The sequence below is a fragment of the Alosa sapidissima genome, chromosome 1, assembly GCF_018492685.1.
Source record: "Alosa sapidissima isolate fAloSap1 chromosome 1, fAloSap1.pri, whole genome shotgun sequence".
NCBI lineage: Eukaryota > Metazoa > Chordata > Actinopteri > Clupeiformes > Clupeidae > Alosa > Alosa sapidissima.
In genome coordinates, this window is record NC_055957.1 from 37,735,186 (window position 1) to 37,759,507 (window position 24,322).

Genomic DNA, 24,322 nt, shown 5'->3' on the forward strand with positions numbered 1-24,322 from the left:
AAGGACATTGTGGGAGTTTATCCATGGGTTTCTAATATGCGCGCAACGTTTATTTAAATCTGACAGATTACCTGTACAGCTCATGAAAAAAAATAATCTGAAAGTATTACAATAAAGAGGTTATAATACAGAAATGTTGAAAATAGATTCAATAATCGTGTGGTATAATAATTGTGGGGTGTATCAGGGACGAGCAAGAGGAGGAGTACAGGAGCCTGGTGGAGGACTTTGTGCAATGGTGCAAACTCAACCACCTTCAACTCAACACTCCAAAGACCAAGGAGATGGTGGTGGTGGTACTTGATGCTTAATACCTTATACTTAATATTTGACCAATGGCTGTAACCCTATTACCTCAACCTATTCTTGCACTGATATAGTTTTTTTTTAATATATATTACCTTGTCTACATTATTCTCTTATATGTCCATATTTATTTTATGCTGGTCTCTAGATGTTATTCTTGCACTGTTGCACTTACTTATTTGCACCATCATCATGACACTCACTCTCATAGAGCAACTTACAATGCACACTGAATTACAGGCTCAGTCCCTGCCCTGTCATGCTTAATCATCCTTAAGCACACTATGTTGATATTTGATTTAGTTTATATAGTATATTTAGTATTTAGTATCATGTTTATCTTCTACTGTCTCTATTGTACAGTAGAGTTTTTTTTATATGTATATTACTCTTTCTGCTGTAAGTGCATGTTGTGTGTGATGTCTGTATGCAACTGAGACCTTGAATTTCCCCTTGGGGATCAATAAAGTATCTATCTATCCATCTAATTTGAAATAGCTAATGTTTGCATTAATTAAGGGGAGTTATATGAGCAGCCCCTCCTCCAGGGCCCTGACGAACTCATGTGTGCAGGGTAAAATATGTAAGGGATACTGTATAGAACGCCGGTTCTTATCGGAAAATAAGCCCCCTTCAGGACAAAACAAGGTCCTGTTCGCCCTGTCGGTGTGTTGGGTCCTCCTCACATGGAAGATCTAACGTTCCGTTTCAGTGACCAAAGTAGAACAGTGACTGTTGAGAGAAACTAGAGGAGCATTCAAATTCGCCAGAGACAGGAAAGAAAGTGCGCATTTAGGGCTTGTCAGTTATGGTAGTTTATAAGCCAGGAGTCTCCTATGAGGCCCCCGCAGTGTCACGGTTCAGACAGACGACCAGAGGACCACAATTGCGTCACACCAGAAAGTTTATTAAACTTCAGGGAAAAGGGAAGTAGGGAGTGAGTGAAGGCTCCAGGGGTTATTCCAGGGGAATAACAGGGATACAGGGGTTCCGTCCAATGTGCTGTGACTGTCCCCCCCAGTGGCACCGATGCGTCCTATGACGCCGGTGGTGGGTGGTCCGGAAGTCCTGGGGGGGGAACACAGACACAACAGGGCGGATGAAACGAGGCAGAAGTACAGTTCAAGGGAGATCCAAATTCGTAGTAGCAAGGCAGAAGGCTGGTCAGAGTTACCGGGATCGAAGAGTAGTCAGGAGTCGTTACGGCAGAAAGCAGGTCTGGTTTTCTGGGGCAGAAGAGAATCCAAGATTCAGGCAGGTCCGGGGTCACAAAACAAGCGTGAGCCAGAAGCGCGAGCAAACAGGTTCCGGGTGTGAGCTTTGCAGACGATCTGACAAAGGAGAGCTGAAAGACAGGGCTTTAAATACTGGGAGAGGTTAGTGGGTAATGCAGCGCAGCTGGCAGAGTAATTAGAGCAGAGCAGAGCAGGGACAGGTGGAGCTAGTTAGGCTGAGTAGAGAGAGAGTGGTGAGCAGAGTGGAAGATAATGGAAACCACTTAAGGTGGTAACCCGGTGGAGTGAGAGGGCTCATGACACGCAGCGCACCATCCAAAAGCCAACAATTTGTCTGCAGATCACACTCTAAAAGCATCCTCCATTGTGAAGTTTTTAATATTTAATTGTAGACCAGAACCATTTTAAGAATGTATGTAGCCATACATCTGTAACATTAACTTGATATTGCTGACACCTTACAAATATTGGCTGGGTTAAATGATAGCCTTTGGCTCCAAATCCCTAAACAAGAACGGAAGCGGAGCGCATACACTGCTCGCACGCAGTAAAATAAAGTAAAAGGGAAAAAAGCTTGCTCGTCTTGTTTGCCTCTGCACTCAATTGGATAGACCTAACCAATCAGAGCAATGAAATAGTTTACCTGTAGGAAGAACACATAAACTGTCCTTGGAGAGAAGATAGAGATGTTGACGGAGTACAAATATCTCGGTCTTATCATTGACCATAAATTATCCTAGGATCAGTGTGCAAGTATTCTCTCCTAATGTATTGTATGCTGGTATGGACATTCAAAAATCACTCATAGGAACAAATTGGGGAAGATTGTTAAAATCTGTGGAAAATGCATTGGTAAGCAACATACCTGTACCAACTATATCTCACCAGATTGGCACAGAAAGCAGACAAGGTTTGCATGGATACAACCCATCCACTTTCAGTGGAGTTCAAGCCACTCCCTTCTGGTCATAGATATACTGTAGGCTACCCTAATGTCAGAACCAACCAAGCAAAAAACTCATTCATTCCCATGGCAATAACCCAATTACATAAGATGTGGGGACTGGATGAATTTATGTGAAGTACTGTGCAGTAGTTTTATTTATTTATGACATTAGGCCTTTTAGGGAAGTGCAATATGCTCCTTTTTACTGTATTCTATTTATTAACCAAATAACTTTCAGTGTCCCGCCGGCAGGACGGTTACCCCCCTCCCCCACCTCCCCCCAACATTCTAAATCAATTGTATGCACCATATTGCTATGTAGCATAGTAATGTTATACACCATTTCAAAGCTTTGGCTCTTGGGAATCCAAAAATGACAACTTTATTCATGTACAATCTGTATAGTGCTTTACATTCTCAGATTAATTTTATTATGTCTCAATTAAATTTGATCCAAAATGCCCCCCTCCCCCTCCTCCGCTTTTGGTGCTACCCTGACTTCTGGCTGCAGTGTAGCTGCAGCACAATAAGTAGATGCCTCATATTGGGTACTGAAATATTCACAAGAATCCATAGAAATTGAATCTTCATGTTGGATTATCCAATATTAGTTGTACAGATGTATAGTCTATCTTATACACACTCATTGAACCAACAAAGTAAATGCAAAAATAGAGACTTTTTTGTAATTATTCCATATTTTGTGTAGTCAGTCTATATCAGAACACCTGACATACAATCTAAATAGTCCACAAGAAACCTCAAAGTGTTACCTTTCATTTGAGACCAGGATTATGCTTCTACACAAAGGGGTTCATGTGCAGTAAGCATTTGATTGTCAGTATGCATTTTGGATAACAAAAAGTCCTATGGGGAGTATCCATAGGCATTTTACAAAACACATGGGCATACCTTGGCAAATAAAAGTCTAAAGCACTCATATTTTCATTCTATATTGATCAACTTTTGCACACAGCTTCACAAGACCTGGTGCTAGGGCTCAGTTGTGTTTCTAAGGGATATCAAGTGACCTAGAGGGCTGAAATGTGGTCAGTTCAGAGATGCTTGTAATCCGGCAGAAAGAAAAAACTATATTCTAGCCTCTGTAGCTCTTTGTCAGTACATCACAGTTATCTTGACTGCTTCCTACAAAAGCTACAGGTTCTCAGCTTTCTATAGAGGTTCAGCACTTGATGGTTGACCCCAAAAGAGGTGGGAACAATGCCCTTGTAAATAGGCACAGTGCAATTTCAGGCAAAAACTTGACATTTTTACTGATAACTATGTAGTTTTAATGTGTGTATGTTATGTGTTAGATAAATAGTGCTGTAGATGTCTGGTTCAATGTTTGTGTTGTTGACTATGTGTCAATATGCCTGTACTGTACAACAAATTGCCTCTCGGGGACATTAATGTTTGCTAAATCTAAGTAAGCAACATTGTTTTCTTGTCTTTTAAAAAAGTTACTGTGCTGTCAATATCTTGTACACCACCCGATAGCGAAATCTAAGACAACGAAATACGTAGCAGGGTAAGCTATTTGGAAAAACAGATATTTCCTTTCCTTCATTTTAAAAAATAATTCTGTTCACACCGATGCTACAAACCTGTTATAAACATTTTTTTATGCATGCCTAATTTAGGTGTATCGTAAAGTACAATCACAATAAAGGCATTCAATTCAATGTCTTGAGGTAATTTGGTCAGGGAGCATAATCAATTGATAAGAGTAATCTAAAAACTAAACAAAAATTGTGCAAAAGTTATTTTTGAAAACAAGCCTTGTGGCATGTGTGGGACATTATTTTGTACACGGCACAGTTGGTTTGATGTGAGTAGGTCAATCGGTCAGGGTGCATTATAGATTTTTTTTTTAAAAAAATGCTAGAAAATCATTAAAAAAAGAAAAGTTGTTTGAATGTCAGCAGCTGAATCTTGAATATGTGTGCCTGTTTACGGTTTCCGATGGCCATAACTGGCAGCAGAGTGAGGTAGGGAGTCTTAATGTCTTTGACGGCCCAAAGCTTCATTCTAGATATACAGTATTGGAAGTAATGCATTAAAAAAGTAATGTAATTACAGTAATGCATTGCTTTTTGCGGTAATGTAAGGCATTACCAATACAATTTCAGTAATATTTTACTCGGTACAATTCTCAGTAACTGAAGTTACTTTGCTTTTTAATCCAAAATTGAGAAATGCTCAATTGGCACCAGAGAAGATTATCCAAGAATTAAAAAAGTCATCTATGCTGGTCCTGGAATTTGATTGCCTTGTTTAGATGACTGTAGCAAGGGAATTTGAGTTATCTCTGCCTTTTATGCAACAGATCTAACATGGTTAGGCTATACTTCTCATTTCAAGCAGTGAGAATAACTAAAATGTTGCTTTTACAGACAAAGATTGTAGCCATTATTCTCAAACTATTTGCATTAAGTCTACACCACTGTAAGTGAAAGGAAAGGCAACCAGCAATGATGAGAACCATTTAAAGTCAAGTTTACTATATTAAGTTGTGAGTGACCTTTGGCCTTTGGGGCCTACATTGTCCCATGATCCATAACTGCAACCATTATATTGTTCTTTTGTTAGTCTTAAGCCTACTCAGTCATTATGCCATACCACATCACCTCCTGCCGTGTAATGAGCATGGACGGATTATGAACTTTCGGGCCCCTGGGCCCAGATGTATTAAGGGCCCCCTACTAATTGTCGCATATGTGGAAGGGGGGGTTGGGGGTGGGGGGACATTTTTTAATTTTATTTGATGTAATTTTTCTGTATTCTGGTGCATTTTGGGGATGGCTAATACTAAATTCAATCAGATTCATAGCCTACATCCTGATGTGTTGATATTGAGGCAATGATTTCATGCAAAGGCTTGGGCTTCAGGGACCCCTGACCCCTTGGGCTCCTGGGCCTGGTAGGCCCGTGCAGTAATCCATCCCTGGTAATGAGCTGCATTGAACACATGAAGATCTATTGAGAACATCAAATCCATATTTCCTGTTATTTTGGTGAAAGTAATGTAAGCGTAGTGTAATGCCTTACAATTCAAAGACAGTAATATTGTAATGTAACAAATTACTTTGAGATGACCGTAACAAATAATAAATTACGCTTTTGAAGTAACTTGCCCAACTCTGTAGATATAAAGCAGAGACTCATATGAAGTTAAAAAGGTGTCACTTTTTTGTGATCTACCAAAAAGTGTCCTAAATTACCTGAATTCATCCTAGTAATGTTGGTAATCAGGAAACCTGTCTAGAGGTGAACATTAACATTTATTTTTTTTTGCTCCTGTTGATTTCCCTTGCAATAACTTTGCATTCCTGCAACAGGTTTTGCAAAGTATTGTAAAACGTATTGCAAGGGAATGCAAAAACATATTGCAAGGGAACACAAAATGATTGCGACTGCGAGGGAATGCAAATGAAGCTCTATAAATAAATTTACACCTCTAAAAAATAATTCCTGCCATGGTCCTTCGGGGGCCTTAGTTTTCAGTAATGTTGACGCTGTCAGAGAAGTTTTAATAGGTGGCCATAAACAGGCTCTGGTGCTGTGCAAGCTCAGCTGTCATATGGATTGTTTCATGTTGTTACATATCAATATGGTCATAAACATTACAATGCTCAATCAACGAGTTAAACACGCACAATGGTGCCTCACATGGATCCTGTTCATGTTGCACAGCTATTGTAAAGTAATTTTGAGTCTTAAAACCCTTCAAGAAAGTAGTTAATTGGTTCAGTCAGGGAACCCCAAGTGATGCAGTCAACTGGCTTCGGCGACAACCAATCAGCACTGGGCCAGCTTGTTTAAGTTTCCGCAGTCTGCAGGTAGACTCATGCAGCTGCAGCAAAATGACCGCGTTTCCTTAACTTTTCTTTCATGCTTAGCCAGAATATCCACTTGTCTTTCCCTTTCACTGTTAATCTCCATTCAACGTAGGACTATCGCTAATTGATTTGTTAGTTTTAAAAAAATTTCCAGTTTTATGCAAGTAATCGATTTATCAGATTCAATGATAATGTTATTCATTTTCTTTTTTTATAACTCTGTTATAAATATATAGTCTAGTGCCAATAAATCTATGGCAGGAATTTTCAACTGATTGTGACCCAGGAACCACCATTATGACCAAGAAACTGAAGACCAATGCTGAATAAAATATAGTGACTTCAACATTGACCAGTGGCCACTGACCACCAAGAATGCCTCCGAGCCGCAGACCACTGGTATAAAAGCCCTGCTCTATGGTATGACGTGGTCACCAGTTTCTTCAGGGGCACTTCAAGGCACTAAAACCTAATCTAGATTTAGACTAAGACCAACTTAAATCTAGATTCTAGAAGATACTCTGGTTGCCATTGGAAACTGCACCTCTGGACCAACACCAATACTCGGTGTGACCCAATGATCAATCCTGGGGGCTCTGTTTTTTTTATCCTCAATATGCTCCCAATTGGTCAAATCATATAGAAAAAATCAGATCTAATATCATTGTTACTGTTTCATTGAAATAACTATGTTTTTATTATCCATCTGGAATTTTGTAATGGGTCAACATTATCACAGAGTGATATGAGTGTATATGAGTGGCCATCGATGATGTTTAACTGTGGGAGTGCATAGATGTATTGGTGAGATGTTGCCGTCTTTATGTATGTTTTGAAGAACTGCAGGACGGAGCTCAGAACTAGTTTTCCAACAGAGACAAATACATAAAATCAAAAAAACCCTTATTTTATCAAATCATATAGTGCTGTTTTAGAACTCACAAATGTTCTATTATCACCAAGTTATCCAAACCAACCAAGATGGGGGGAAAAAAACATTACAACCTTACTGAAATGACAAAGAACACAAAGGGCAATCATGAAGACATAATGACCAAATTCTGACCATTTTATTTTTACCTATAGAATCCTGTAGCACCTATTCTTTTTGGTCATCAGACCCAGTTCCTATGGTCTATTTGTCCCCAATCTCCTCCCTCCCCCACCTCAGCTGCTGGTCCATGTTTGCGCTGGATGTGGTTCTTGAGGCTGATGTTGTGGTTGAAGCACTGCCCACAGTCCTGGCACTTGAAAGGTCTCTCCCCTGTGTGGAGGCGCATGTGGGACTTGAGATGGCCTGGTTGGTTGAAGGAACAGTTGCATAGCTTACAGCTGTAGGGCTTCACTCCCGTATGGACCAACTCATGTCTCTTGAGGTGATGGGGATCGGGGAAGCCCTTGTCACACACTTTGCAGAAGAACCTGCCATGTTTCCAGTGGGTCTTCCTGTGAGCGTTTCGACTGGAGCGATCTGCAAACCGTTTGGGGCACTCGGAGCAGCGGTACTTCAGGCTCTCCCCCTTGTGGGTCTCCTCGTGCTCCCGCTTGTCTTTCTGGAACCTGAACTTCTTGTAGCAGCATTGACAGGGAAGCACATAGTCTTCAGTGTGCACACGACTGTGTTTACGGAGGCCTACCTCATTGACGCAACGCTTGCCACAAGTCAGACACGAGAGCAGCTTCACTTTGTGATCACAGACATGCGAAGTCCGGCCGTCGTGCCTGTCGATAAACTTTCCACAGTCTGGACAGAGCTCACGTTTATGACCATGAGAGTATTCCACATGGGTCTGCAGGCTGTACAGATCACTGAAGTAGACGGCATATTTTGGAGGGTGTCGTCTCTCCTCATTTGCTGCACTAGTTTCCTGGTGGCAGCTGTTAGACGACTCGACTTCAGACGCAGTGTTACCGCCCTGATTTCTACTGCTGGTGTCTTCTGGGCTTTCATTTCTGGTACCTCTGTGGTCGCTGCTGCTCACAGAACCCTGTTTTGTATCGCTACAGACTCTGTGGCAGCTGCTGCTGCTGTTTAACCCTTGGTTGCCATTTCTGGTTTTATGCAGCTCATCACAGTTTATGACCCCTTGATTGCTAATGCTATTTGAATCTTCAAGACGATCACTGGAAGCAGTTTGTTTGTTACTGCTGTTGGCGTCTGGGCTGCATGCGCGTTCAGCTGCTTGGCTAACATCACAAGAGCTCTCTTGGTCTGCAGCAGTAGGGGCCTCTGGGCTGATGGTGTGTTGGCCGTCTGTGCAGTCCAGCTCCTGGTCACCGACCTTGTAGCCACACTTAACACAGCAGTAGAGCTGCAGGTGTTTCTGCTTGAAGCAGCGGGCACTGGCCTCCTCTCCACAGTCACAGCACCACGCAACCTGGAGAATATGCTCCTCCCCTTCATCAACACCTTCAGAATCCTCGCTGCTCGTCTCCATGAACTCTTCTGAACTCGGATCCCACTCTTCATCACTGTCCTTCCTTTTCCTCTTTGACTTCCGTTTCTCCTTCTCATCTTCCTCCTCTTCATCCTCCTCCTCCACATCTTCCTCTTCATCCTCCTCCTCCTCCACGTCTTCGGGTAAGGGCTCTGACTCTTGAGGTGTCTATATGAAACAGTTCATTTTAATTAGTAATTTGATTCAGAATAAAATGCGGATGCACCATTACCATAGTAAACGGCTATGCTATCATGGATATACCAGAGTGAAACTGATTTACCATGACCAATGAGAGGTGAAGGGTCTGTCCCATGATCAGTCCCTTATTCAGACAATACGGTAACTTATCCCACTGCTTGGTTGAATTTCCCATTGTCCTAAGTAATTTAGAACAACCAATAAACGTATGTTATTTGCACACCTATGAAGTAGATCCAATAGATAAATTTTTTTGGCCGTATCACACTTGTATATTAATTCGCCGAACTCGTTGTGAAGTTTAAATGACCCATCACGTTGCATCGGAGCTGTAAAATACAGACGTTCAGAACATAGCAACTTTGTAGCATATGACAAAGGTGGCTTTTAGCTAGATCGATGGCAGCAGGCTAAGTAAAATAGCGATGTTTCAAAGCTAAAGTTAATCAGAATCCTGGGATATGCCTGCTTGACAACGGCACAGATAGAACTAACGACTGGCCTTGGCCGTAGCAACCATCCATTTAAAACGAACTACTAGTTCTAGCGATTAAAACATTTAAAATTACAACTGGAAATGAACACAATGCAAGTAGCAACAGTGGAATAAGTGGGATAATGGACTCCACGGTGGTCTGTTAACAGAAATTAATGCACGGGCCGTATTGCAACCTTGACCGTGTTGTCCAATATCCCTTACTTATCTCCTGCACGACTGAAAGTTGCATGTCAGTGTTACCCATACGTTGACTAATCTCCGGCGGGCGGCCACACAATTAAATAATGTTTTATGTTGTACTATTTAAATTAGATTGCTATTAAATCCGGTTAAAGCTGCAGTTGGCAAGACTTTTTTGATCATATTCACTGAAACCGACACTATGCTCTGACAGAACAGCATAAATCAGCAGTTTAAAAAATATATATTTTTTTTTAAAAAAAACACCTTCTTCTACCTCCACCAAGAGTCTGTTATTTGTTTTGGAATAATCCACAGCTCCCGGTTCTTCTGGACCAATCAGAGCAGGGCTGTGTGAGATCTGACTGTCAATCACAGTCTGGTGCAGTCTGGTGCGCACTGACAAGCACAAACTCCATGAGAGGGTGCTCAATGGTAGTGGGGCATGAGAGTTGTAAACATTCAACATTTTGGCTAAGTCCCCTCAATCTGTCAGACTGCAGCTTTAAGAGGTAATGGAGCCAGTCATACAGTGTTGTGTTCCTCCATCAAAATGACTGAAGCTCCACAGAATGCTACGCCAACTATAAAGTATGGTAACTTATTAGCCGTAGACCCTCCCATAGGTGGTATACTTTTGGAACATTCACCTATGCCCTTGATTTATTCCTCAACAAAGCTGAGTCATAGCCAAACATACAAAAACATGAGCCAGGTGTAGTGTTAATTTTGTCACCTGTTTTTTATTTTATTTAATCTTGTGCTAAATGTCCTTGTTAGTTTTCAGTCATATTTAGTCATTCACATATCAACATGTTAGTCAAGTTTGTGTCAATTAAAAGTCTCATAATTTTAGTCTAGTTTTAGTTAAGAAAGAACAAGGCATCTTAGTTAAATTTGATCAATCTCAAATACTGGTTAAATGTCATAATTACCTGACAAAACACACTTGTTGAATGATTTCATTGCAACTTAGCTAAAAGAGTCATGTTGCTGATTTTGGAGACCCATTCCCAAGTGATGATTATTCAGGAACGGCTTATTGTACAGAGGTATGCATTATATCCTCGTATTCATTAAGGTCTGCTGATCATTTTGAAATATGGTTTGTCATGTGTTGAGTAAAGCAGTGTTTTTCAACCTTTGTTGTGCCACGGCACACTTTTGACACTTAAAATGTCCCACAGCACACTAACATCCTGTGTGAAGAAAAAATAAACATACCATAGCCTAAAATTTCAAATAATACACAGATATGGCCTTATTATGGCTTGACCTGCTCACTAAAACAAGCGCCCTCTTTCATTTGTAGGTGACTATATCTAACTTAATTGTTGAACTGGATATGTGATTATTCTGTGAATACTGGGTATGGGGCCCCCGTTGTACAACAAATAGTGCAATCATACAATCAATGACAGCATGTGGTTATAAATTCTTTGATACCACAGTTGCTTTTCTGGACCAGTGAGTGACATTTGGGTAATTTTCTGCAGCACACCTGATGATGTCTCACGGCACACTAGTGTGCCCCGGCACAGTGGTTGAAAAACACTGGTGTAAAGAGTTTGTGAGATATTTCACTGAGAGTAATGGGTGTGCAGAGCCATGTGCGGAATATAACATTTCATTAAAGTTCAACGTTAGGCTAATTGTCTTATGAACCATTTATCACACCGTTTATCCACTAATATCGTTGGAAAGCTTAGGTTCTGCTCCTTCATGCGATGCGTGTATGACATCTGTATGACTCATACTGTGACGTGGACAGTGTGTGAATTTGGCCACTGGTCTCACTTATGGCAGTTTTGTTATCAAAGACCTATCTTTAGCAACATTTCGTCTTAGTCGTGGAAGAAAAGGTTGTTGACAAACATATTTGGTCTCGTCTCATCTAACGAAATGAACATTAGCCAGACCCTTACTTCTTGAGAGACTGTTGGGTCAGGTGGCTGGTGGTCTGGAGGATGGCTCGCCCAGTTCCTGGTCTTGCCACAGCTCCAGCACTGCTGCACCACGTGGAACTCAAGTCCCTTGCGTTCTGTAGTGATACTGCAGGCATCACTGTAGCACCCTAAGCACTTCTGGAACAGCTCTAGCAGGCAAACAATCTTCACAACGACATCCTCCATTAGGCCGTTCCTTCAACAACACAACAAAGACAAGTGAAGCAGTGAGTAGGTAAATAAAAGTTCGAAAAAAAATCTTGCCCTGCACACCATCAAATATTTTCCATTTCAAATACATGGATGTCACAGGAAGAGTCGCTGACATAATGGTGCATCTTGAATTGTACACATAACATTGTAAAATACATTACTCTACAGCAGATTAATTTACTATCATAATAATATATTACAATCATTTTAAATCCAGAATTTATTTCCACAGAAACACTGTGGTCTCATTAGCTTATCCCTGTGGTGGATTTTCTAAAATTGAAATCAATCATTTATTTTAATGTAGCATTATGTCAATGCACGTAAAGCTTATAAGAAATGCATTTACCTGCCTTGTACAGTGGTGGACTCTCTCTGGGTATCTGTAGGGTATAATAATCTAACTTTAATATAAATGCCAAGTAGACCATTTATATATGCACGTCTAATCTTTATTCAATGGTAGGATTTTATAAACATATTGCTTTCAGCAATAATACTCAAACATCATATCTTCTATATTCTACATGGGTTTAACATGTACCATCAAGCTCTCATAGTGCACCGTAAATCAGAAGGATAAAGCGGAAGACAGTAGTCGAGATTTACATGAAAATGAAGACTATCAGAGAGGTGAGGAAGCAAGAGTGCGTCAAAACCGATTGCCAATGCCAACTGAGGACCAGTGTCTATTGTAAAGAGCTCTACTTTGTCAGCAGCTGTAACCGTATGAAAATTTACCATGACGAAATTTACCATGACTAATATAACGACCAAAATGATCATGCTTATCTTATCTATCATCGCAGTAGTCCTGCATGTACAACAGCAACCGAATAGCATAGTGCCTTGTCAAAAAAGTGCTGTGGCTCCTTTAAGAGCAAAAGGCTCCCTTTTTTAATCTGTGCATGTTAGTGCAGAGGGAGAGAGGCCCTGGGCAAAGGACAATTTGGAGGCGTAGTAGTGGCACGAGAGCAGTGTCTTAATTGTAGCGTCAGAAAGTAAAGCACTGCGGCATATGCTGTGGGGCGGCTCACTGGTAGATTTTGTACGGGATCAAAATATCAATAATTAAAAAAAAACAAAAACACAAAATACAAAATCCGACGAGGCCCCCTAGTGGCCGAGGCAATTACCTGACTTTGCCCAATGACTAGCACTGCCTATGCCTCAACTCTCAACCTGACTGCAACCAATACACGGCATCGACCTAGAGTTCATTGTGCACGCTACAATACTCTGTAGTTCAAATGGTGTATTAAACTGTGAGGATTTATTTAAATAACAAAATTATTTTATGCGTTTCTAACTATATTTTTTTGTAGGGGAGAGCAATTTTAGCATATTTAGGCAAACATGTCTAAATAGTTGGGAGTTCCTTTTAAGCATGTTGGTCTAGAAACCTTTAGAAAATGTTCTTTAATTTAGACTGCAAATCATTTCGCAACCCCTCCCGTATCTTTGGTGATCCCCAGTTTAAGAACGACTGCCATAGCACACAAAACAAGTCACATTTTAAGCAGCTCACCACACTTTCACCAATATTCTTTTCACCACCTTCTGCTCTGTCATAAGGCTACGTAGTTAGGTAGGCTATGGACTATTTATGTTGGCAGGCACATATTAGGGACCATTTCTACACCCCCCCCTCAGGCCTGGAATTTCATAATTTTAGGGTAAAGGCGACTTGGCCTTCGGTTAGGCATATTTGGCGGGGGGCACGAAGACCACACTCAGGGAACCGAGGCCAAAGTTAACAATAGCCTACAGTAGGCCTACATAAAAATGATCAAAGTTGAATTTAGCCTATTCACAGCAGTAGACCTAGCCTGGGTGCCATTCCGAACGTAGTCCCGCCCACAACATTTGAGGTCGGGAAGTTCGGTCTGGCATTGCTACATTGTGGAACAAGTATGCTTGCCCTAGATCAGGCGGACCAATCAAATCGGGCTTTACGATGATGGGACAGGTGAGCAACAGCGCCTGGTCTATCACATCATCTGAGCACGCTTAGATTAGGCTTATGTTTGAAACAAAAACGCTGTGTCTAGAAGGATACACGGCTTTTAAGACCCCATATGGAAAATACATATTATTATGACCGCCGCGCAGCGAAGTCAGATTTTTTTTCTTTTTTCTTTCTTTTCGCATGCCCAAATTTCCATCAAGGATTTCCGGGACACTGAAAGACCGGGGTACACAAAACTTGGTGGGCATGTAACTCCACATGGATAGCATGGAACCGTCGTTTTTCGTTTTGATCTGTAGCCCCCCCGATGGACTGGACCCCCCGAAAGGAGGGTAGGGCAGACACAGTTCTCTGAATATCTTGAGAACTGTAGGGCCTAGGATGACCATTTTTTTCCGTATGTTTGCCTCCAGGGGTCATGTTAACCCATTTCATGTGCACAAACAGATACACACATACATTCACAGTAATCATATGTATGACATATACTCACACAGTAGACATATGTACGCTTGTATGCACAGGCACATACGCAGGCACACACACAGGCACACACACAAGCACACACACACACACACACACACACACACAACATAAACATGTACATGCACACAATTCAAGAATTTCTCAGTATTATGAACAGGCAAGATGGAGGTGGGGTTGTATAAAATGAATTTTACATGTGAAATCTATGAACTAATCATGTTTTGGTACTTGTTGTCTAGCAGATACCAGTGAGAATTGAGTGTGGATAATGCAATTTAGTGAGACAGTTAGAATCATATAGGCCTTTCAGCGCGATTTATTTTTGTGGAAAAAATGTGCTGGACTGGGCGGCGGTCATATTTTGTACCGCTCTGCGGTACATCTAGTTTAATGAGGTTTTATCACTGAAAACTATTATTTCTGAAAACTTTGGCCAAAGTTGAGATGTGGGAAAACTCGTGGTTTCATTTTCATCAAGGGAAAACAGCACTGTTGCATTGCGACATGTTCCCTCGTTTACAAAGGCTATCAGTTTTTTCCTAATAGCCTACCCTACCACGTATCTCTTAGATTTCGCTAATGAGTGTTGTAGGCTAGGTAGTTACTGATGGCACTAACTTTTACAAAAGACCAAACAATTTTAAGGCATTTGTGGAGAAGGATGGTTCGTGTGTTTTCTTCCTACACCTCACGGTAAGCTATTTCGTTGCTCTGGTTGGTTAGGTCTATCCGATTGAGTGCATAGGCATTCCCCCCCGTATTCGGCTGTATGTAACATTTTGTATTTGGCCTGTTATGAAATCATGTACCGGTATTAAACAATTTAAGCACATTGTAAACTTAAAGCCCAAAGTTGGAGACATGTAGAAATGTGCTGCAAAACCGGATTACTCTGGAACAGCCAATTGTACAGGGGAATGATTTACAACTTTGTGTTTGGTAAGGTCAGCTGTTTATTCTGACATATGGTTTGTCATGTGTTGAGTGAAGAGTTCCTGAGATATTCCACTGAGATGAATGGGTGGCTGACATAGTTTAAAAGCTGAGAAAAAGGCTCTTTCATGTGATGATCGCACGCAAAGCCTTGCCAAACACTAGATCACATGTACCCCGTCATAACATTAACGCTATGGGCCAGGGTAGTGTTCAGGGTAGGATAGAATTCCTCCTTGCATTAATGTGAAAGAATACGATAAATTAATGTTAACGTTAACACATTATCAAGGAAAATATTACTTCACTCCAAAAAGGAAGATTTTTCAGCTGTAACACATTGCTCAGTCAATACAAGTTGGTGTCTTACCACATCGTTGTAGCGTGGGCCCTGAAGGGAGAACATGTCGTAAATCTGTCGTAGGCTCTTCAGCAGTGGAGGTTTCCTGAGGGGAAGCATTCCGTCCTTCTGGTAGGTTCTGTCGGACATCACTCACCTCACCCTAATTGATAAACGACACAACATAAATGAAAAATATATGTATTGATGTATGTATACATAACACAAACACAAAGGCATTAGCCTAGCCATGCCCACCTAGAATCTCCTTTCAGAGAGATAATAGTCTGGCACACGACAATAAACGTTTCCCTCAGACACCAGGGCTGATGGGCCATGGTAAATGGTAGTAGCAACTTCTGCAAACATAATGAAATTATATTTGAAGAATATGTAAATTTATATTCAGCAAAGGCCGGCCTACATATGTTGTTTCCTGACTACCAATGTGGCTTATTATAAGTTTATAAAGGTTAAATGAAGTTACAGTAGATGTTAGAAATCCCTAATGTTCACGCAATGTCTATGTAACTGCCAAAGTTTGTCTGTCATTTATGATATTTGTTTAGTTGTGTTATTATTTGTAATGTTGTTACTGTGCATGTTATTTTGGTTTATTTTCTTTTTGATTTGTCTCATGTTATTGTTAATTAGTGACGTTGTGTTGCACACAGACATCTGTATGTGTGGCACAGCTCACCTGGAGAGCCAACCGAAAGGTAACCTGTGAGACTTGCGGTCACTCTGACATACCCGCAAAGTTTAAGGTATTTTGAAGTTACAAGGACATTTTAAGGCTTTTTTGTATGACCTCATTCCCTCATGGTTGTGTGCAGCCAGCGAGGTATGTTTGCGCTCTTATGTCGTATGTATGTATGTGATTCAGATGATGTTTGTATGCGTGCTATGAGTAAATGTTTATTTTGTTCTTTTACTGTTATTTAAAGAGTTTGATGGTGAAAAAAGAAAACAAATAAACCATCAGTAACTGAGAACCAAGGCCTTGTGTATTTCCTGAGGGAGTGATAGTCTAAGCCCTCTTACTTTGCTAGAGTTGGATTCATTTCCTAAAGTGTTAATCATGAGAAGCCAGATTCTCTTCATGAAACAAAGCACACTGGTGAGTGGCATTACCAGGCTATGAAAGCAATACATTTTTAATGCAATTTATTACCAGAACAAACGGCACAATGAGTTTCAGTGAGCTGGTATCCCCAACTAATAGGAGCCTCAGTGTTCCCCAATGGATTGGATTCGATTTGTGGCGGTAGTTGACTTGGACAGCGGTGGGAGGGGGTGCTTTAAGATTGCCTTGGTAGTAGGGATGGGTCCACGATCTATCGATCCACGATCGATAGTTGCTCATTAAGAATTTCATCAATCACGTTCATTTGTTGTCGTTTAAACTAATGCAGGTTGCGTTACATAGTGTGTCTTGAAGCAATTAAATGAATCACTGTGTGGCAGCAATTAAACATTATACCACCTGGGGACAATATTTGACGCTATAGGCTACTCAATTACCTGCGAGTTTCCGCTTTGATTTATGAAGAGTTCACGGTGAAGTGTGGCGTGGGACCATTTTATCGTTTAAAAAACGATAACGTTAGTTCAATGCAAACACTGATGTAATTATTGCCTACCACTATCAGTGCACGAGCAATAGAAGACACCGTTTTTATTTAACTCAATGAAATAAGAGCTCTTAATATTTTATATTGTTGGTTGGTTAATACCTTGTTGTCAATGAAAAGTCGTTGTCCTACACCATGGGTCTCCAACACGTCGCTCTCAAGCTCAGTCGCTTGCCGTCCCCTACTGAGCTTGCAGGCTGAAGCAGTAGGCCTAAGCTACTACTACATTTAAACACAATTGTTGCCGCGACTGGAGGCATTTCAGCCTACGAATTTAATAAAGTAAATCATGCAATTCAAACTCAATTTAGGCTACTTGGCTACGCAATAAGGTTTCCATTACAGCACAGCACACGTTTTGAATGAATTAAAGTGGCTGTCTTGTCTCAGAAAAAAACGGCGGGTGAAAATATTGACTCGTTCAACTACATGAAATGTAATAGTGAGCTATCAAATACCTCCCAGATTTCAGTGCTCATCAGTCCCAACATTGAGCAATATAATCAAATAGTGTTGTCACGATAACAAAATTATGACTTCGATACGATACCAGCCATAAATATCACGATGCTCGATACTGAAACGATACTACGGTGAAATCCTAAGATATCTGGAAAAGAAAGGACTCATACCTCCTCCAAGTGTATTGGGTCATTTGTGTTGAATTCAGTGCACTTTTGCAGTGTGCAGGTCAATTCTGGGTTCTAAAATTCTAAACTTCCTACATAATAATTATTTTTTTATAGTCAGTAAAAGAGTAGGCCTACTTTGTGTGAAGTCCTTTATTGTTTGTTATAGTTCATTTACATTGTGTTTTGGCAATAAAGTAGCTTTAAATAGCCAAAATAGGCTAGATCAAGGTCAGTGTTGAAATTACTGCATGCAAATCACTGAATGCTATGCAGAGGGGCCTAATCTCTAGGCCATCTGATGTACAGTATAGGCTACCCTAGGCCTTCCCGTGTTCATGGGATTTCTTTGACAGTTGCAAAGGGAAAAATGTGAGGATGGTCTTCTTTGCGCCCAGTCGTCAGATAGGCCTACACCATTACCTGTTGCAATCTGTGTGCATTCCTACATTACATCTATTTCTTTGATAACATGATTTGCTACCACGTAACAATAAGCCGCTATTGTTATCAGGACTCACTTTGTTGGTAATATGCTGTGGGCTTTAATTAGCGCATTTCGGGTAGTCTATCCAACATCTGGGCAATAATTATTGAACAAATTGCAGTCTACATGCCATGACAAATATTACCAGTAGTACTGACCGAACATGAAATAGATTGTTTACAAGTTATGGTAATGATATTCTGACGTGAACATTGCGCTTTCATCACGTTAGCACCCTATGATTAGGCTACAGCTCGTTATGTCTCGTCAAAATTCATTGATGAAGGAAGGTTCGCCTTATCCCAAAATACCATACTCGTTTCACTTAGGCTAGACTAAAGCAGAAGAGAAGAACTTGGCACTAACCATGTAGTCGTGTTTTCTATAGCATATTCGTTAACCTGTCGTTCTTTGAACTCTTTAAAAATACTGGGATATGTCTGCGAGGTGTTTAGCCATGCGTAGCCTAGGCTAATGCTTATATATGACTTTGAAACATATTTTACAAACGGGCCTCTGTGTACCTGATGGCTTGCCTTCACTATTCCCGATGTATCCCATATAGTTCCAGATTTCACTTCACCTTTTGTTTTATCCACAAGGCAGAGTACTGTCGGCAAAGAACTATGTTGACGTTAGCTGCGCACTCACTCACTCAGAGATGCCTGCTTGACACGCCCACTTGCCTAGATGCGTGCAAGGAGCAATGAGAGCAGCAGTTCACACAGACGCAGAACGTTATTATTTTACTAAAGTATCGATTCTAAAAACTTCGGAAATGGTATCCTTTTTTTGCGTGAAGGCATCGTGATACCTTTTTAGTATCGATACACCGTGCAACACTATAATCAAACTGTCCAAAAGTAAATTAAATCCCAAACCAAACGGAAAATCTTATGCTTTTGATAGCGGTATGCGCTCCAAACGAAACGCATTGTTAAATAGCTTTGTTAAATAGCCCAATTAATTGTTATAGGCTAATCTTACCCTCTTTCTCGACTCTGTGCCTTGGATAGTTTTGTTACATTTTGACAAAACCTGTCAGATCTAAGCATTATTATGTTTATGATTCTTTTTTATAATTTATTATTTTGGAACAAACCAGGGTCTGTTTAATCTGAACGCCGGCTCGCATTCCGCTGCTTTAGAGCAGCGCAGCGCTTAATATCTTCAAGTTTAGCCTAACCTATCGTCCAGTTTAACTTCCACAAGTTATTCTTCTTGTGATAAAGATCTAAAGGAAAAACACACTGTATTTTCATTCCATTTTTAAATTGATAAAAAGTTAAATACATAATGAATTTTAATATAGGCCTAGAAATATTAATGATTAATCGATAGTCGATCGTTAATTCTCCCGACGATCGACTAAGACTGGTAGTGTATAGGTCTAATTGAGTCACTTTAAGACGTTCGTGTAACAGTTGTAACAGTTAAAAGGCTGCTGATCAATTCATAACATTTTCTACGTAGTTAAAATAAAGTTCGTACTTCTCCTTGGGACAAGCACTTTTGAGTCTTGGAAAACACTCAGTGTCAGAGTAAAATGAGCCCTGCATGAGTAACGCAATTGACAAGCAGCTGTGAGTAAGCATGCTAAACTCGACATCCAAACAGTATTCTAACATTAGCTTTGAGTGCTTGATTGCATAACTTAACTTAGTTTAGTCTCCTCAATGTACTATGTTGTGATAAGACATTAGCAGAGTTAACTTAATGCAGCAGTTTTGAACAAATTTGCACAACATGGTCACGATGCCAAGCGGATTTAATAGATAATAGTCTTCTATGCAATGCTTCTATGTGGCAACAACAATCCTTCAACAACCGTGAATGTTTTGTTAAATGCACATGCAGAGGAGGGGCAGCGGGCTCGTTACGAGAGAGAGAGCGGGGCGGGGCAGGGAAAGGCTGCGTGCGTGGTTGTTTGCTTCTTGTTACCGTAAAGTAACACTCGTACGTCTGGGAGAAAGCGTTCAGTTCCAGATGGCTCTGGCTGTTCACCTCTGGGTTTTCAGGTTTTTCCATTTCTGTGTCCTCTCCAAACTTTGGGAGATTGATAACCCACAGCCACTGTTTGGACCGCTCCAAATCTTTAATCAGTAAATGATGGAAACTTACTGCTCGTCCTTTCCTTGTTGTGAGTGTACATCACGGTACCCGGTACCAGTGTATAGAACAAATCAACATCTGGATGTCTCAAAATTTTCTTCAGCTGAACAAAGAAATACTGAAGTAATCATATTTGGTAAAAAGGAGGAAAGGGTTGCCACTCTCTTGACACAAAAGGGTTGAAGGCAAGGATACTGTTAAAAATCTTGATGTATTAATTGACAGTGACCTAAATTTCAACAGCCACATGAAAGCAATAACTAAATCAGCTTTTTACCACCTCAAAAATATTGCCAAACTTAGAGGGCTGATGCCAAAACATGACAGAAAAAAACTCATTCATGCATTAATCTCCAGTAATGGACTGTTCAGAGGCCTTCCTAAAAAGACTATTACAGCTTCAGGTGATACAAAATGCAGCAGCTAGGATTCTAACAAAAACTAAAAGAACTGACCACATTACTCCAATTCTTAAGTCCCAGCACTGGCTCCCAGGAAGTCACAGAATTGACTTTAAAGCACTATAGCTTGTTTATAAATCAATAAAGGGAGCAGGACCTAAATAACTATCAGACATGCTTCAGCAGTACACACCTTTTCGGCCTCTCATCACCCAGGTGAAAAACCTGTTAGTAAAACCAGAGACTTTCTAATGAGGAGACACAGCACTCAAAAAATCCTCCATAGAAATGCATGGGCTTAGTTTGTAACGCCAATCATGTACTGTGTTGTGAAGACATCGTACCAATCATGTGTTGTGATCTCGCAGCTGGAGCAAGATTGGTGTCGTGAAGCCTTGCGCACGCGTATTTCTGCCGAAATGGATGCCCGAGGAGTGCCCAAAAAGCGTTGCAATATGGTCGCCGAGTGGAGGGACTTGCCTAAAAGGACTTTGGTAAAACCTACTGTTAGAACTAAACATGGTGAAGCAGTATTTAGCTGCTATGCGGCTCAGCTATGGAACCAACTTTCGGGTGACATCAAAAAGGCCCCAACTGTAGCCCGTTTTAAATCTAGACTTAAAGGACAAGTTCGGTATTTTACACTTAAAGCTCTGTTTTCAGATCGTTTCTGATTAAATATGGCCTGGTGGGTCATCTACTTCCACCTGCACATGAACGGTTAGACCAGAGAGGGTTAAAGCGGCGCTAGTAATCAAGGATCTTTGGTTAGACCGAGAGGCCGTTTACACGACACAGCCGGGTGGATTCTCTCTTACCGCTTTCACACCTTTAACGACTCCGGCAAGAAAAAACCTCGCGTGTACACACAGAGGTGTAACCGGCTAAATGTGCTGTAGTGCATATGTCAGACCAGTCGATGGCGCCGCTGTGCAGAAGCTTCACAATAATTTTGTGTGAATCGCGTAGAAGAAAACATTGTTGAAACAGTTTGTTAAGCCAGAGAATGTCTAATAAGTGCTCTGGTTAAGCAGTCGCATGAAATAAGGAGACTACAGAATATTCGGTTTTCAATTCAACTGTTAAACTAATAAAGTTCATTTTCAAGGTATGTGACTGCTATGTGAAATTTCAAATTCTTAGCCTAAGCATGGCATTAGGTCTGAGCACCACTGGAGAAAACACTAACATGCAGTAAGCTAATGTTTAACTAAGTTAAGCGAACGTGTGCTTCTAACTTAGCCACTAAAGGCTGGTAGGGGAAAGAAAAACATTTTAATATGATAAATAAATGGTTTGGTTTGTTTTGACAAGCAACATGTCAGGTCGAGTGCCGTGGCTGAGTTGAGAGGTGGGGCTATGTCGTCAAAGTTGCCGGCTTCGCACCTACAGGAGTCTACACGGTGAAAGTTAGCCGGCGGTTTCAAAAGTTCCCACTTCGGTAGCCGGTTTCAAAAGCTATCGGTTTCAGTCTCCTAAACCGCCGGCGTCGTGTACATGCAAGTCGTAACCGTTAAAGGGACACCAGGCAAGCCTGATGCTTTTTCTCTACGAAACTCCCCCTCGCTCGGTCTGAAGCTCTTTTCCTTTTCTTTGTGTCTTCCATCAAGGGTTTTCGCTGCTTCTTCGCCGGCTCTGCCATTATACACACGTTTGCAACAATCTCTAGCGTTTCGTTAGCCTGCCTCTGTGCTGTAAACTGATCATGCTTTGGTCGGCGGGTAGGATACACCGAACTTGCAAGTGGGATATTCTTTCTACAGGCAGTAGGGGCGGGCGAGAGAGCCTTCATTCGCCCCGTAATGAGTCATTTAACATATAGCCTACCGATTTACGAAGATGATTAATTAACACGAAAACGTTGCCTGGTGTCCCTTTAACAAAACCTCACCGGTTTCACAAAAACCGGCGTTGTGTGCACGGCCCCTGAGAATTCTCGTCGCTACCTCAAAATTCTACTAGCCTGGCTAGCGCCACCACTTCTCAAGGAGACGTGGTCTGGGAACCAAACGTTCATTTTCTCATATTTGAAAAAAAATGCCCAGCTCCGTTTATTGGGTGCCACGGATGTCTATCAAATGCGTCTGTGCATAGCTCATCATCGTCTTGCTTTCCCCCCTGATCTGTGATTGGTTCCCCATCTCAGGCGAAAATTTGCTCCATGGTCTCCAGGCTGCCTTAGCAGCGTGAATCAAATAGCGCGCAAGGCAGCATGGGAACACCCAGGCTAAAATTCTACTGGAGCTCCAAGCAGATTTATACGCGCAGCCTTAAGACTGTTTATAGCTCTTCGAGTCACGGTAAAATGTAATTTGTGGTACATAGCTAATTTAGATACACTTATGGTGTGGGTGCTTGCGTTTATTTAGGAATCCGCTGTCTTGGTTTGTATAGAAATGAATAGTAAGTGATACATACACGTAAGAGGACGGAAACACGGGGCGATCCGATACGTTACAAAATGGCAAGCTTACCCCAAGTTCTTCCAACTCTGTCGTCCCAGGACTTAATGTGGGAACCGCTGTATTTCTCAGGCGAAAGAGCTTTTTGGGTGACTTCTTTCGACCTTCAGCGAAGTCCTCATTAGTAAAATGCAGACCGCAGACACGGTGATCAGCTTTCTGCAGATCCTCAACAGGTGTGCTCACATCCAACCCCAGAAATTCCAGCCACAACTTTAGCCTTTCTGGGTCGTTGAAAGGAAGTCTGTGGCAACTTGTTTGGCCACGAATTTTCCCGCAATTTGGAACTGCACAAAATCGCCCCATTATAAGCTGTCTGTTGCAAAAGCCTTACAAAACGCTTTCAATTAAGTCAGCGATCTTCTGCTTCTTTGTATTCAATGAAATGCCCTCTCCAGATCTTGCAGTAGCCTTTCCACGGTCTGCACGAGCTGAAACCCGCCCTCATGACGTCAGTTTAAAGACGTGATAGGGCCGTTTGGGATTTTGACGATTTTGACATGTTTCTCATGCTGCTTCCTTGTGTTGGAATATACGAAAAATAACAGAAATGGAAGGGATACCTTTTTATATGTGATTTCTGCAACAATGGTAGGCTAGCATATTGAAAACGTTTGGATATTCTGTTATTTTCTGCTGTTGGTTAAATAGATAGACACACATATAAGGAAACACTTAGATACACATAGGGAAAACACTTGATATTGAATGTATGTGCTACACATACGCATGATGCACACAGCAGTTTTGCAATCAATCCAAAGTGGCCCCACTCTGTTCATTGACATTCATTTGCTACTCTACCTACCTACTCGAACTACCTGGAAAGTTCTAACACTTCAAACTGAGGAATTGTTAGCAAACACAATGTTCAGTGCTGCACGCGATTGATAAATGGTAACATGGTTCACACAAGTTACAGTCTAATAACCAAATAAATCCATACCTCAGAAAGTTGTGTCGCTTTCGGGATGGCACTTTTCTTCAGACGCATTCGTTGTCGAGGGTTAGAGCCTCTAATAATGAAGTCGTCTGGATCAAAATGTGCACTACATACCCGGTA

At 41.2% G+C, this 24,322-nt stretch overlaps 1 protein-coding gene across 1 annotated transcript; it reads right to left on the bottom strand.

Annotated features, from left to right (window-relative positions):
* Positions 1-7,369: 7,369 nt before the first annotated feature.
* On the bottom strand, positions 7,370-24,309 carry LOC121683280 (zinc finger protein 431-like). The gene is made up of 6 exons (XM_042062886.1): positions 24,206-24,309; positions 23,272-23,778; positions 15,565-15,697; positions 12,156-12,189; positions 11,573-11,789; positions 7,370-8,935 (listed from the first exon to the last, which is right to left on the bottom strand). Exons 2-6 carry the CDS (start codon positions 23,563-23,565, stop codon positions 7,445-7,447), a joined length of 2,169 nt encoding a protein of 722 aa, XP_041918820.1. The 5' UTR covers positions 23,566-23,778; positions 24,206-24,309; the 3' UTR covers positions 7,370-7,444.
* Between the last annotated feature and the right edge of the window lie 13 nt (positions 24,310-24,322).

Excerpts from the sequence above, each read along its gene's own strand:
- LOC121683280 (XM_042062886.1), bottom strand. The coding sequence starts at position 23,565 with ATGGGGCGATTTTGTGCAGTTCCAAATTGCGGGAAAATTCGTGGCCAA. Across the intron at positions 12,190-15,564 it reads GCCCACGCTACAACGATGTG|ATACCCAGAGAGAGTCCACC; the intron begins GTAAGACACCAA and ends TATACCCTACAG. Across the intron at positions 8,936-11,572 it reads ACCCAACAGTCTCTCAAGAA|ACACCTCAAGAGTCAGAGCC; the intron begins GTAAGGGTCTGG and ends TGTTTCATATAG.